Source organism: Cherax quadricarinatus, chromosome 77 (assembly GCF_038502225.1).
Source record: "Cherax quadricarinatus isolate ZL_2023a chromosome 77, ASM3850222v1, whole genome shotgun sequence".
NCBI lineage: Eukaryota > Metazoa > Arthropoda > Malacostraca > Decapoda > Parastacidae > Cherax > Cherax quadricarinatus.
The window spans coordinates 18,254,172-18,269,948 of record NC_091368.1 but is presented as its reverse complement, the minus strand read 5'-3'; the positions used below and the strand labels follow the sequence as shown (position 1 = coordinate 18,269,948).

At 41.0% G+C, this 15,777-nt stretch overlaps 1 protein-coding gene across 1 annotated transcript in view; it reads right to left on the bottom strand.

The window, feature by feature from the left end:
* Positions 1-863: 863 nt before the first annotated feature.
* Positions 864-15,777, bottom strand: part of LOC138854997 (glutamate receptor ionotropic, kainate 2-like) — a 52,584-nt gene continuing 37,670 nt past the window's right edge. Inside the window, exons 10-12 of the mRNA XM_070101509.1 lie at positions 8,401-8,500; positions 1,322-1,451; positions 864-1,195 (exon numbers count right to left, since the gene is read on the bottom strand). Coding sequence (XP_069957610.1) covers positions 1,088-1,195; positions 1,322-1,451; positions 8,401-8,500 — 338 coding nt within the window. The 3' untranslated portion in view covers positions 864-1,087. The remainder of the gene's footprint in view (positions 1,196-1,321; positions 1,452-8,400; positions 8,501-15,777) is intronic.

Genomic DNA, 15,777 nt, shown 5'->3' with positions numbered 1-15,777 from the left:
AAAAGACTAAATGAGACGGTGTGTAGGATTACAAATTTCCCTCCCCGAAGGGGATCGAAGGGATACTTCTTGAGGTAGAGCGACTGTGACTTCTCAGTAGCAAGGTCAACAGTGGAATGACTGCAAACTTAAGACATCATGCTCATATTGATATAATTAAGCAATATATGGATGAATTCTACTTGGCAAATTGTTTAAAAAAGATTCATGCATAGACTACTAAGAACTGGCAAAATGGAGTTTCCCATTGGCAAACCAAACTTCTAAGTTTAAAATTCACTATTAAACACACAGTGATAAACGCTGCCACTGGTTAAATATTGAAGAATAGTTATTTCCGAGAGAAAAGTTAAGTAGTAATCCATTACTGATCTACTTTTTTAAGCAAATCTTTCTATCTTTTCATACATAAACATGACTCCTTCAACTGGTCTTCAGGATTATCAAAATGATCATAATTTCTGCTCCATAGGACAATTTGCCAGTTAATGAAAAGACAAATTTAATAAAACTTAATAACAAATTTTCTAGTTTTTCTTTTCACGGATGTAAAAATATAAATGAAATCTTTTTTTACCTGAATTCATTTATTTGATACTGCATCAATGTTTCTTCATTAGAAATGCCTTTGATAATTTCAGAGATGTTGGTCCATAATTATTTGATGCATAACTTCATATATTGTGCATTAAATAACCAAGAACAGCTTCATTTATTTTTAAAACAAATGCAGATTTTTCTAGTTAAAAAGTCCGCTAAAAAATCTGAGGTTAAGAAATTGGGATTTTTTTTATATGTACAACTATTCAAAATTTTTATTTCTTCGTAAAGTTTGCAATGTGAGGTTTACATATTACAAAATATAAAGTACAAAGAAAGTCACTAGTATACCTAGGTATGATTAAACTATATAGTAAAACTGTAAATATTCTGATTCATTTAACAGAATTATGGGAAAAGTGAAAAGAAATTCATCTTAGTATGTCAGGTAAGGTTTGTCAGGAACCAGGACAAGTGTTTCCTGACGCGGGTCTCAGTCATATGATGACCCACAGCTGCAGCTTTTGGTCATCTGACCGAAGCCTTACTATGTGAGAGTCACTTGTGTAGGTTTTACCCTGGAGTGCACTAGGACCTCAAGACAAAACACTAATAAGCTGACTGATGTTCCAGCGGCGCCAACCACAAACATTCCCTGAGAGATATAAAACAAAGTGCTAATTTTATAGTGATAAAAATTTTTAGTTTAATTTAAGATTTGAGCTTTTAAAATGTAAGGGGAATTATATTTCCATACAGAACAAGTGTGATGTTATTGTACCCAAAGGTTTGCTAGAGATAGTGAGGAGCGGATGGTGAACTTCTTGGGCGGGTTGAGACACGTGGTAGAGTTGGGAATGTTTGTCTTGAACCATCTCACGAATATCCCGGATTCCAAAAGTGCCATAACTCTGTGTACAAATAAGAGTGCAAAGGCTATTCAGTGCTCTTGTTTGGCATATACTGTGAGGTAAACAATGTGACAAGAATGCCATTACACACACACACACACACACACACACACACACACACACACACACACACACACACACACAAAATTCTCACAACGGGCCAAGGGCGTTGTGCAAGAAAAAAAAAACTGGCCAGAGTGATTTTCAAGGCAGAATCGGCTCGAAACAGGATGCTGCAGGAGAAAGCACAATTAAGAGACATACTGACGTACCAGAGGGTATACCTTGACCGTGACACAACACAAGAAGAAAGGCAGAAACTGAAAGAGAGGGTACAAAGATGCAAAGAGGAAAGAGAAGCAAAGATGGAGTTGACCAGGAGAACCCAGACTCAGGAGGAAGAGCAAATACAACTTCCTCACAACTACCTACAGAAGGACCTCAACCACAACAACCCCAGTGCAACCAAACAATCTAACCAAAAACCCACACACCATACCCAATGCTTCAACTCCCTCTCATCACAAACTCTACCCCCCACAGCAACCCCCCATAGTTCCCTGTCAGGTCCCCCACTCCCCCAACCCCAACACTTTCCCCAGACCACAGTTTTAGAAAAGAAGGTTTGGTACATGAATGCAGATGGAATAACAAGTAAATGTGAGGAGTGACATGAAAGAGTCAAGGACACATCCCCAGACATCATAGCACTCACAGAAACGAAACTCACTGGGATGGTAACAAATGCAAACTTCCCACCCGGATATCAGATATGGAGGAAAGATAAAAGGAGCAGAGAGGAAGGAGCAGTTGCACTGCTCATTAAAAACCGATGGGGATTTGAGGAAATGGAAGGAATGGACGAAATGGACAAAAGAGATTACATAATAGGTACAGTTCAGTCTGGGGGATATAAGGAAGTCATCGCAGTGATGTATAACCCACCACAGAACTGCAAGAGGCCAAGAGAAGAATATGAAGAGAGCAACAGAGCAATGGTGGACATACTAGCTGAGGTGGCCAGAAGAGCTCAGATGGGTAGAGGAAAGTTACTAATTGTGGGCAATTCCAATCACAAGAAGACTGAGTGGGAAAACCTGGAGCTACAGTGGGGTCCCAAAACATGAAGAACAAAGATGATTGATGTGGTATTGGAAAACATCATGGATCATCATCACTACCAGAGAGAGAGGTCAGGATGAACCAGCAAGACTGGACCTTGCATTCATCTTGAGAAGGTCCAACATTGAAAACATCACATATGAAAGGCCTCTCAGAGCTAGTAATCACGTGGTTCTAGGACTACACAGGCATGAGGAGCTTCCTGCAGGAGGTCCAGTGGGAAAGAGAATTGGTAAGAAAATCAGTAAACGAAATGATGGGCTACGTGACAAGGAGGCAGAGGAAAGGTTTGTTCCCAAGGGCAACAGAAATAATGGGAAGACCAGAACAAGCCTTTGGTTTACCTAAAGGTGTAGGGAGGCAAGAACTAAGTGCGATAGAGAATAGAAAAAGTATTGAAGACAAATGACGCAGGAAAATAGAGAAGTCGAAGAGCCAGAAACGAGTATGCACAGATAAGGAGGTTCGGCGACAATACGAAAATAACAGTGCATCGAAAGTCGAGTCTGATTCAAAGCAGTTGTATCGAAACATCAGGAGGAAGATAGCAGTCAAGGACCAGGTAATCAGGCTGAGGAAAGAAGGTGGGGAGCTCCCAAGAAACGACCAAGAAGTAGGAGAGGGGCTGAATGTGATATTTAAGGAAGCATTTATAGTAGAGACAGAAAGGATTCCTGGAAGTCATAATAAGGGAATACACCAACAAAGGATATACCAACAAATTCTAGATGAAATACACACAAGCGAGAAGGAGGTGAAGAAGCTGCTAAGTGAACTTGATTCCTCAAAGGCGGTGGGACCAGACAGCATCTCTCCGTGGGTCCTGAGAGAGGGAACAAAGATGCTGTGTGTGCCACTAACAACAATTTTCAACACATCCATTGAAACTGGGCAATTACCCGAGATATGGAAGACTGCGAATGTAGTTCCCATTTTTAAGAAAGGAGATAGACACAAGGCACTAATCTACAGATCAGTATCACTGACGTGTTTAGTATGCAAAGTCATGGAGAGAATTATCATGAGAGGGGTGGAGCACCTAGAATGGAACAGTCTTATAAATGACATCCAACATGGATTCAGGGAAGGAAAATCTTGTGTTTCAAACCTACTGGAGCTTTATGAAAAGGTAATGGAAGTACAAAACGAGAGAGAAGGGTGGGTAGATTGCATTTTCTTGGACTGCAAGAAGACCTTAGACACAGCCCCTCAAGAGATTTGTGCAAAAGCTAGAGGATCAGGCATGCATAACAGGAAGGGCACTGCAATGGATCATAGAATAGCTGAAAAGGAAGCAACACGAGTCAGGGTAAATGACGAGGTGTCAGAGTGGGCACCTGTGACGAGCGGGGTTCCACAGGGGTCTATCTTACGACCAGTCCTATTTTTGGTATATGTGAATGCCATGACGGAAGGGATAGACTCAGAAGTGTCCCTGTTTGCAGATATGAAGTTAATGAGGAGAATAAAATCAGATGAGGATCAGGCAGGACTACAAAGAGACTTGGACAGGCAGGAATCCTGGTCCAGCAACTGGGTCCTCGAATTTAACCCCGCCAAATGCAAAGTCATAATGATCTGGGAAAGGCAAAGAAGACCGCAGAGTATAGACTAGGTGGCCAAAGACTGCAAACTTCACTCAAGGAAAAGGATCTTTGGGTGAGTGTAATACCGAGCATATCTCCTGAGGTGCACATCAACCAGATAACTGCTGCAGCATATGGGTGCCTGGCAAACCTGAGAATAGCGTTCCGGTACCTTAGCAAGGAATTGTTCATGACACTGTACACCGTGTACTTCAGGCCCATACTGAAGTATGCAGCACAAGTTTGGTACCCACACCTGGTCAAGCACGTCAAGAACTTAGAGAAAGTGCAAAGGTCTGCAACGAAACTAGTTTCAGAGCTAAAGGAAATGTCCTACAAAGAAAGGTTAAGGGCAATCAGCCTGACAACACTGGAGGACAGGAGGGTCAGGGGAGACATGATAACATGCAAAATACGTCGAGGAATGGACAAGGTGAACAGAGACACGATGTTCTAGAAATGGGACGTATCAACAAAGGGCCACAATTTTAAGCTGAAGAATCAGATGTATCAAAGGAATGTTAGGAAGTATTTCCTTAGCCATTGAGCTGTCAGGAAGTGGATGAGTGTGGCAAGTGACGTAATGGAGGCAGGAACCATACATAGTTTTAAGACGAGGTTTGATAAGCTCATGGAGCAGTGAGATAGAGAACCTAGTAGCGATCAATGAAGAGGCGGGGCCCCGAGCTATGAATCGACCCCCTGCAAGCACAAATAGGTGGGTACACACACACACACACACACACACATACTGGTCAAGCACATCAAGAAATTAGAGAAAGTGCAAAGGTTTGCAACAAGGTTAGTTCCGAAGCTCAGGGGAATGTCCTACGAAGAAAGATTAAGGGAAATCGGCCTGACGACACTGGAGGAAACAAGGGCTAGGGAAGACATGATAACGACATACAAAATATTGCGTGGAATAGATAAGATGGACAGAGACAGGATGTTCAAGAGGGGACACAGACACAAGGGGTCACAATTGGAAGCCGAAGACTCAGACGAGTCAAAGGGATGTTAGGAAATATATGATAGAGTTGTCAGGAAGTGGAATAGTCTAGCAAGCAAGTTAGTGGAGGCAGGAACCATACATAGCTTTAAGATGAGGTGTGATAAAGCTCATGGAGCAGGGAGAAGACCTAGTAGCGTTCAGTGAAGAGGCGGGGCCAGGAGCTGAGTCTCGACCCCTGCAACCACAATTAGGTGAGTACACTCATACATTCACGTCAGATCATACCGGTTATCCGGTCTATAGTAAGAGAGGAAGAGATAGGACAGCCGATAAATTTTCCGAGGATGGGTAGGTTCTCCCTTCGTAAATAACGCTCTGGTCAAAATCTTCAAGACTTGTGACGATTGCCAGAGATGTTGTAAGAAAAAGAACAGAGAGGAAGCGTCGAGTTGCAGGCCAGTTTGACTGACACGCATAGTAAGATCATGGAGTTGATCAAGAGGTAAAGGTTGGACCACCTGGAAAGGTGTGGGTTCGTAAACAACAACATTGATTCAGAGATGATAAACCCTGTCTCATAGTCCTTCAACAGGTCTACAACACTACGAGGAGAGAGGCAGGAGAGAGAGGGATCAGTGGATTGTGTTCTGAATGATAAGGTTTATGATACTGTATCTCACAAATGAATATTTAATGATAAGGAAACAACGAGTGACTGTCCGAAAAGAGGTGGCGGAATATGCACGGGTAACAAATGCTGGAACATGTACTATTGCTTATTTATGTGAAAGACATAATGGAAGTTAAAGCCAGACGTGTCCCTGTTTACAGGTGATGTAAAAATAATGAGGAAATGGAAAAAGGAAAAGACCAGGAAGGAATATAACTAGACCAGGTCAGGATACAAGTCTAATCTGAGAAGCGGGTATTACAGTTTAACTCTAGTAAATGCAAATTTATGAAGATTGGAGTTTGGCTAAGACGGCCAAACCGGAAGCATATGCTCGATAGCTGGAGTTATAGCTGGAGGGTGTTCAGAGTGTCAACGCCCCCACGGCCCGATCCATGACTAGACCTCGGGCAAATGCTGCGAACCTCAGTCAAGGAGGACGATTTCATGGCGAGTCTTTTGCGGTGCACATTAAGTGAATAACTGCTACAACAAATGCATAGCTAGTAAATCTATGATCAACTCTTAAGAACCTGAGCAAGAAGTCCTGCAGAATAATGTATAAGACATATATGCCTATATTAAGAAATGCTGTATAACATAATGTATACTTAATGAAGCATGTCAAGAAAGGGAAAAATGCTGAGGTTTGCAACGATACTAGTCTTTAGCTAAGAGAAATGAGTTATGAATGGAGACCATTGAAGCTAATCCTGACCACATTAGAGGACAGAAAGACAAGGGATCTTAGGGTAACGTTATACAAGATACTTATATGATTGGTTAGTGAAGGCAGGGAGAGACTGCTCAAGAGAGGGAAAACAGGAACACAGTAGTACAGTTGGAAGTTGAAAACACAGATGAGTCACATGGATGTTAGGAAGTATTTCATCAGCCTTTAAAGGGTCATGAAGTGTAACGAACTTCATGAACAAAATCCTCTCGGACAAAGTTCTACACAAAAAATACAGAAATCGTGAAAAAACAAGGTGACACCCACATGTTCATTAAAGTTCGGTTGGGCATCACCGGCCTTGCCAGTTACACAGCTCACAAACTTCTTCCTATATAAAGATCCACAATACAGTATATTCTAATAGCACAGACGTTAATTAAGAGCTAACCTGGACAACAAGGAGGCAAGGAGAGGCATAATCGAACATACATACATACACACACACACAGGATGGAAACCCAGGGGACTGGAGAGTGAGTCTGGGAAAGAAGATTGGGTAGGGGAAAGAAACTAGAAGAGCTTAGCAACAAAATGGAGGAGAGGATGGCTGCTGAGAGCAGTAATTGGGAGCTGCAAGCCACAGCAACAGAGGCTGAAAGGAACTAAAAATACTGAAGCAATCTAAAGAACCAAAGGACAGTATGGGCATGACATCAGAAACTGCTACATCGGTAATGAGGGTACTAAAAGAAATGAAAGAGCTAAGCAATAAGCAGAAGCCCTAATAGACCACAGCGGTGCCCAGGAAAAGCAGGGGAGGGAAAAATGACAGGCCATTGGGTACAGGGATAACTGAGAGAGAGGGGACTGAAGGAAACCTTCAGGGAACCAAAGGGAAATGCAGTGGGAGGACAAAAGGGAGAGGTCAGCCTTTGTTCTTGGGCTCGAAAAAGTTGAAGAAGAAACTTACAAAGCAAGACTAGAGGAGGAGATAAAAGTGAATGAAAGTATCATGAAAGCAATAGAAGAGGACGACATGACCCAGTCAGCAATTTTTCTGAGAACAGGCAGGTTTGCAAGGGGAGAAAGCCAGCCAGCCAGCCAAAGTGATTTTCAAGTCAGAAATAGCTCGGAACAGGATCCTACTGGAAAAAGTACGACTAAGGGACACATCGACGTACCATTGGGTGTACCTCGACAACAACAGAACACGAGAAGAAAGACAGAAACAGAAAGAGAGGTGTACAGAGATGCAAGGAGGAAAGAGAGGGAAGGATGGAGATGGACCAGAAAACCCAGACTCAAGAGGAAGAGCAAATATATAGTTTGAAGAAGAGGTATGATGAAGCTCATGTAGCAGGGACAGAGTGGACCTAGTAGTGACCAGTGAAGAGGCAGGGCCAGGAGCTAAGACTGAACTCCTGCAATCACTATTAGGAGAGTACAACTGAGTACACACACACACACACACACCTACACACCTACAACAGGCCTAGTGTCTAATCGACATGTGCCTAGGACAAAATGGTAACTAACTGAAGGACAGGAAAGACAGGGGGGGGGGACATGATATCAACATATAAAATGCTGAGAGGAATCGACAAGGTGGAGAGAAACAGGATGTTCCAGAGATGGGACACAGCAACAAGGGATAACACTTGGAAGTTGAATCACAGGGATGTTATGAAGTATTTCTTCAGTCATAGAGTTGTCAGGATCTGGAATAGCCTGGGAAGTGATGTAGTGAAGGCACGATCAATACATATCTTTAAAGAGATATGATAAAGCTCATGGAGCAGGAAGAGTGACCTAGTGACGAACAACGAAGAGGCGGGGCCAGGAGCTGTGAATCGACCCCTGCAACCACAACTAGGTGAGTACACACGCACACATACAAAATAGAACAACACAATTCACTTGATAAGCTTTTTAAAATAATTTACCTGTTATTTATAGATGGTACAATAGGGTTGTCCTTCTGACTTATAATACCAGACGAGAACGGCAGATACCCTTCTCTGGATGTGTAAAAATCACAGTGACCTGTTATATACATTAGCTTAGTTCATTTCTACAGGGTTAAAATGCATAAATTTATTAATGAGCTTTTTGCATTATTTCGTTTGAAAGCACATTAATTAATGCAATATAATCTTGTTGAATGTGCTATAAATCTTGTAAATTTTATTATAATACTTTAATTATGATATTATATGTATATGATAACTAGAATTAGTGCTGCTAATACTAATAATAATAATAATAATATTTTTGAAATAATCATTAATTTATTTATAATTCATGTTATCATTATTATAGATGTTATTTAGGAAATACCTAAAACATTTTTATGGAATAATGTAAATTCCAGCACGAGATGTTGGACAGAAATAATGGCTATAGTGACCAAGATAATTTTGCTCTGAGTAAGAATCCATGTAGTTTTATGAGCCACGTCACGACGAGGGTAAACTGAGTACCTTATAATATTACTCACTCGTATGTAAGAGACAGGTGAGGATGAGGGGAAGAGGAGAGGTTGGATGAGGGGAGAAGAGGCATTTTATGGCAGCAGTCTTAAGAGGCACCTAAGTTCCCCCGTCTTCTAATAACATATTCAACTTTCCATTATAATCTACCTTGTCCATAATTACTATAACATTGGCTTTGTCTGCTTCGTAAGGTGAAGTCCAGGATCTTCTCTTAATTCTTGGTATAACTTAACTAGAAGTTGAGTAAAGCTCAGACCTCTGTAATACAACTGTCCTCAAAGATTTGTTAAGTTATGCCATAAATTAAAGAAAGATCCTAAACTTCACCTTAGGGAACAGACAAAGCAAATTCAATAGTGTTGCAACCCCTGAATGGGTTACAATGATTATTATGTATATATGTAATGTATATTATCTTTTCATATAATTTTATATTGCTTATATTTGCGATAATAGCTAAATCGTAAATGTATGACTTTATATTATTATTTGACTGTTATATTGTTATTTAGCTTATGTTGTTAGGATGTATATAAAATGTGCTCAGTTAGGCTTGATTGTCAAACTACTGTAATTATCGCTTGTCGCTCGTTATACTGCCGGCTTCTGAGCTGCAGTTGTCCACGTAGCTATCACGTGATCGAGGGGGGGGTGTCCTCACCTCTCGTGAAATTGTCAGTCTGCTGGAGACTCGCTTGCTGGTTGGACAGATTGTCTGTCTCATTATTCTTGTTAGTTCTGTAGAACTTTGTTCACAGAACATTGTATAGACTTAGTGATTTACGACGTTGTACTGAGGTTGTGTGTCACATAGACACTCTGAACATCTCAGGTCCCGAGCTATAGCTTCTGACCTAATTTTGTACTGGTTCCTGTGTATTGTCACAGTCACAGTTTTTCCTATGCTGAACGTAGATTCAGTATTTTGGGAGTTTTGTAACTTTAGTGGAGGATCTGCTGATGGTCCCTACTTAGTGTCGTTATATTATTTCCCAGTTCCTGATTCTGTGTCGTAGTCGCTTGATATTGCATTGCTATTGGGCTTAGCATTCTTTGTTGTTCAAGCAGACTGTTCGGGTTGCCAGTCGGTCAAGAAGTTAGTTTATTTGAGGACTTTGTCAGTCACTTGTTTAAGTCTTATTCAAGTCTTGAGACATAGCTAACTACTTAAGAGCACTTACACGCATACTCACACTTGTACATATTTGTAATATCTTATTAAATGTTAATGTACCTGACGGTACTTAAGAATTATAAATGTGATATGTGCTTTCAGCACAATAATATTGAACTCGAGAGATTGATTTTATTTTGATTGTTGTAATTAATTTAATTTGATAATATACCTCTAGACAACTTACTACTTAATAAATTTATTAAATTTTAATTTCTCTAGTTAGTAGCCTTCCAGTTGTAATCCTAAAGCACTATTGAACCATACTGAATTTTAATGGATAATTGGACAAGGATACTGACTACTTGTTACGAAAACCCAGTAACAGGCTGGATGCTAGAAGGGCAGTCCTTTCTAGTATTCACTGGAGATCTCTAAGCTTTTAGAATCGCGTTTTTTGTAACAAATGGGGGCCTGTCCGGGAGGCTCTTGATCCAAGGTGTTGGAGAAATTGTCCAGTTTGACATACTAGTACTTATATGATCAAACACTTTGAGTACTTTCCTAATCTGAAGACTTTGAGTTTAGTCTTGTACAACATACCAGGTGGATGTATGTACCTGACTGAGTCTCTTGACCCAAGGAGATGGAAATACTGTTTATGAGTTCTAACTCTAAGACAACCAACACTAAAATTCCTATCAAGATTATAGTTTCCCCTAATCACTCTCTCGTAGTACAATTATTTTTGTGATGTATGCCAAAGTGAAACAGTTAATTGATACTCTGACTTTGTCTGAGTTAAGTACGTTAAAACTTCAGACGTGTTGGCGAGTAGCCAAGTATCTCGGTGTGACGTATAACAGGAATTACACCGCAGAAACTGTCAGAGCATTAATTAAAGATATATTGTTTCCTGCTCATACAGAGATGTCTGATTATGATTCAGATTCTGAAAGCCTAGTGTCACAATTAGGAAGTATGGCTCTATTTGAAGTTGAAGAAAGAGCAACTAGAGCAGAAGTGAGCCTCGTGTCTGAGCCTAGTGTAGCTCAGTTCTCGCTCACACCTTCCCGCCTCACTGACACTATAGTACAGAGTATAGCTGGTAGTATGACACAGCCTAATACTAGTACAGTGTATGATACACCTGTATCTACTTATCCTAGACCAGATCTAGACACTCTAGAGACGGCTGGACCAAGTGTCCGACCTAAGGACCGTCCAGACCATGTTAATTTCCCTACTCCTCCATTACCCACTGGTCCTATCTCTCAGGAACAGTTTGAGAGGTTGGAACGCCTCATTATGTTGCAGACTGCACAAATTGAGGCACAGAGGAGATTGAACGAAGAAGATTTCCAAAGAGAAAATGTTCGTCTGTTAAGACAACAGACTGATATATCACAGGACACATTTAATGTGCAGAAAGCTGCATCTATGGTTCCTAAGTTTTTTGAAAGTGACTTAGACACATATTTTGATGTGTTTGAGAACCAGGCACGTGCTATGAACTGGCCACGTAAGCACTGGGCAACATTGCTTCATACTGCTTTGACGGGAAGAGCTCAAACTTGTACGGCTGCTTTGCCATTTGCTAAGTACATTAGTTATGACACTGTCAAACAAACAATTCTAGAGACGTATAACTTGTTACCTGTAAGTTATCAAAGAGCATTTCGTACGTTACAACGACGACAAGATCAAACTTGTGTAGAGTTTGCTCGTGAGAAAAAAGTTGCATTTGAGAGATGGACTAGAGCTGCTAAATGTAACAACTACGACAGCCTTGTTCAGTTGTTGCTACATGAAGAGTTTAACAACTGTATGTCTGCGGACATACAAGAATATCTGATCGATCATACTACCTCGGATATTCTGGAAACTGCAGCATTAGCAGACAATTACGAGATTTCTCACAAACTTGTACGTACTAAAACACAAAGAAACAAGGTAACTAAAAATTGTCCTAGAAGTTGGCAACCTAAATCAGCTGCTCATTGCCGGCCTGATGTACCTGCTACTGTAACTTCTCGTACCTTTACCAGGAAAACTCACAATCCTGAATCTGTCTCTGTGGCTAGACAGAAATCTGGTATCGAGAAGAAGAAAGTTAAATGTACCTATTGTAACAGAAAAGGACATGCTAGAGAGTATTGCTATAAATTAGAAAGAGATACGAGAAACAGTCGTGCGGCTGGCGCCCCCACTCAAGTCGTATCCTCTTCCGAGCAACAAAGGCACCAAAATCCTAGCAATTCCTCTGATCCTACTGTTTTAGATAATGTTACTCAGGATAGATGACTAACATCAGAAAGTGTATCTGACGAAAAGATTCGTTCAGCAATGAGTCCTTACTTTTCAAGAGGTAAAGTAGGATTTGACGAATCACATCTAACTGAGATAATTTCTTTCAGAGACACTGGCAGTTATCTCACGTTATTAAGAGAAGATGTACTGCCCATTACTGACGATACCTATTGCAAGATAGATGTATTGTTAGAAGCCTATGGAGGGGCTGTTATAAAAGTGCCTCTGCACAAAGTTTATATTGAAACAAGCTATTATACTGGTTATATTTCAGTGGGTATATCCAGTGGTGTATTTCCCATCAGGTCAGTGGACTTGTTGATAGGGAACGATATCCTTCATGCTGGTATATGTAAGGAACCACTTGTGATTGATAATAACACTGATGATAATTATGCCATTGAAGCTTGTAGAGAGAAACCTATTTTATTTCCTCTCAGCGCAATTACTAGAGCTATGTCAAAGATTCAACAACCATCCTTGTCTCCTGTTGAGTTAGTGGATGACAATGATTTGGGCTTGAATATGTTGTTTAGTGACGCTCTGCGCCCAGGATCATTAACACTGACTCCCCCCGGTCATCAACCTAGTCAAGACACAACTGACGTTAAATTTCTTACTCATGATGATTTAATCAAGGATCAGTTTGTTGATCAGTCACTGGAAAGACTGAGAGATATAGCAGTTACTGAGAGTGAAGCAAAGGATCTCGATAATTGTTACTATTATAGTAACGGTGTACTGATGGAGAAAAATACATGTAAGTTGTCAGCTGATAGTGTTTCTACCACAGTCAAGCATCTCGTTGTGTTACCAGTTACATTTCGTGAACAAGCCATTGATTTTGCTCACAATAGTCCCATAGGAGGACATTTGGGTGTCAAGAAGACACTCGGTAAACTGGCAAAACATTTTACTTGGCCAAAGATGAAGGAAACAGTAGCTGATCATGTGCGACGTTGCCACGTGTGTCAAGTGACAGGCAAGCCAGCGCACACACCTCCACCTGCGCCTCTCATTCCTATCACCGTGCATGGTGAACCATTCTCACGTCTTATTATTGATTGTGTTGGTCCTTTGCCTAGAACCAAACTAGGAAACCAATACTTGTTTACTATTATGGACGCTGCAACACGCTATCCCGAAGCAATTCCTATGAGAAAAATTAATGCTCGTGCTATTGTGAGAGCGTTGATGAAATTTTTCTCCCAGGTTGGATTGCCACGAGAGATACAATCAGATCAGGGATCTAATTTCACTTCTAAGATCTTTCGAGAAGCATTATCCCACCTAGGAATAAAGTCTGTACTTTCAACCAGTTATCATCCACAGTCCCAAGGGGCTCTAGAGAGATTTCATCAGACACTGAAGTCCATGATGAGAGCTTATTGTGAACATTTTTCTAGAGACTGGGATGAGGGTATACCTTTTCTTCTGTTCGCTATGAGAGAAAGTGAGCAAGAAAGTCTCGGGTTTAGTCCGTTTGAACTAATATTCGGACACCAAGTGCGTGGTCCTCTCGCAGTGTTAAAAGACGTGTGGACAGGAAAATCAAATCCATCATTGAGTACTTCACCTTCATTAATGCAGCAACATCTGACAGCCGCTAGAGAGCTAGCTTCGAAAAACCTAGTTTCAGCCCAAGCTAGAATGAAGCAACATTATGACAAGCGTGCTGTCTCTCGTTCTTTTAAAGCAGGAGATAAGGTGATGGCTCGGAAATTAGTACCAGGTCATGCTCTACAAGCCAGGTATGATGGTCCCCTGGAAGTAGTGAAAAAGCTTAGCGACGTAAATTATTTGGTACGTACGCCTGGGAAAAAGAAATCTAATCATGTGTACCATGTTAACCAGCTCAAGGCATACTACGCTAGTCCTCTACCTACTACTTCTATTCTTCCTAGGACAGAGGAAGAAAACGTCAGTCTACCTGACATCTCTAGAGGTATAGATGTTCGTTTAGAAAATTCAGTGACTCTAAAATCACTAGACGATTTTCTTAGTAACCTTGGGATTGATAAAGCTGGTGATGTTAAAAACATGATTTTGCATTTCCCTGAATTGTTCGGTGATGTTCCTAAACGTTGTACTCTGGGTGTACATGACGTTGATGTACAGGGAGCATCACCCATTAAGCAATCACCATATAGGATGAGTCCAACAAAGCATAAAGCATTGAGAGAAGAGGTTGATTTTCTGTTATCTCACGGACTTATTGAACGCAGTAAAAGTCCATGGGCATCTCCCTGTATTTTAGTGCCTAAACCTGACGGTAGTTTCAGGATGTGCACTGATTACAGGAAAGTGAACTCTGTCACCTTGCCTGATGGTTATCCTCTACCTCGCATTGACGACCTTATTGACCGTGTGTCAGGAGCCAAGTTTGTCAGCCGTTTAGATCTCTTACGAGGCTATTATCAAGTCCCGCTTACTGAACGTGCTCAAGAAATATCTGCTTTTACTGTTCAAGATAGATTGTTTAACTACCTCGTCACCCCCTTCGGCCTATGTAACGCGGCTTCTTCATTCCAACGTATAATGAACGAGTTGACCCACAACTTAGAAGGAGTAGAAGCCTACCTTGACGACTTAGTGGTGTACAGTGACGAGTGGGAACAACACTTGACGCGTCTCAGAGCATTGTTTGAGAGACTGGCGCACTACAACTTCACTGTCAACTTAGCTAAATGTAGTTTTGGTCAAGCCAAGATTACCTATCTAGGCTTTTGTATCGGCCAAGGTGAGGTTGCTCCTATTGAGGCTAAGGTTCGTGCAATTTCTGAATTTCCGGTGCCTCAGGATAGGAAAGGAGTACAGAGATTCCTGGGTATGGCAGGATATTATCGCAGGTTCTGTCAAAACTTTTCTCAGATTGCAGCTCCTCTCACTGAGCTTACTAGTAGCAAAGTTCAGTTCACCTGGACTAGAGATTGTTCAGACTCGTTCAAAAGGTTGAAGCGCTTGCTATCCTCTGCTCCTGTGTTGAAAAGTCCTAATTTCAATCTTCCCTTCTTTTTACATATAGATGCGAGTGGTTATGCAGTGGGTGCTGTGCTGCTCCAACAGTCAACATCCACTGATATTCTCCATCCTATATGTTACTATTCATCTAAGCTTAAACGACACCAGAAAAATTATGCCACTATTGAGAAAGAGGCTCTAGCTCTTGTGGTGTCATTGGAACATTTTGACGTGTATTTGGGCACTTCCCCATTTAAAATTAACGTTTTTTCTGACCACAATCCACTCACTTATATAAATACTATGAAAAGTAAAAATGCTAGGATCATGAGGTGGGCCCTCAGAATCCAACCTTATTCTATTAGTATAAAACACATAAGTGGTCATTGTAATGTAATTTCCGACGCTCTGTCTCGTCCTTAATAATTATCAGTTACATTAAA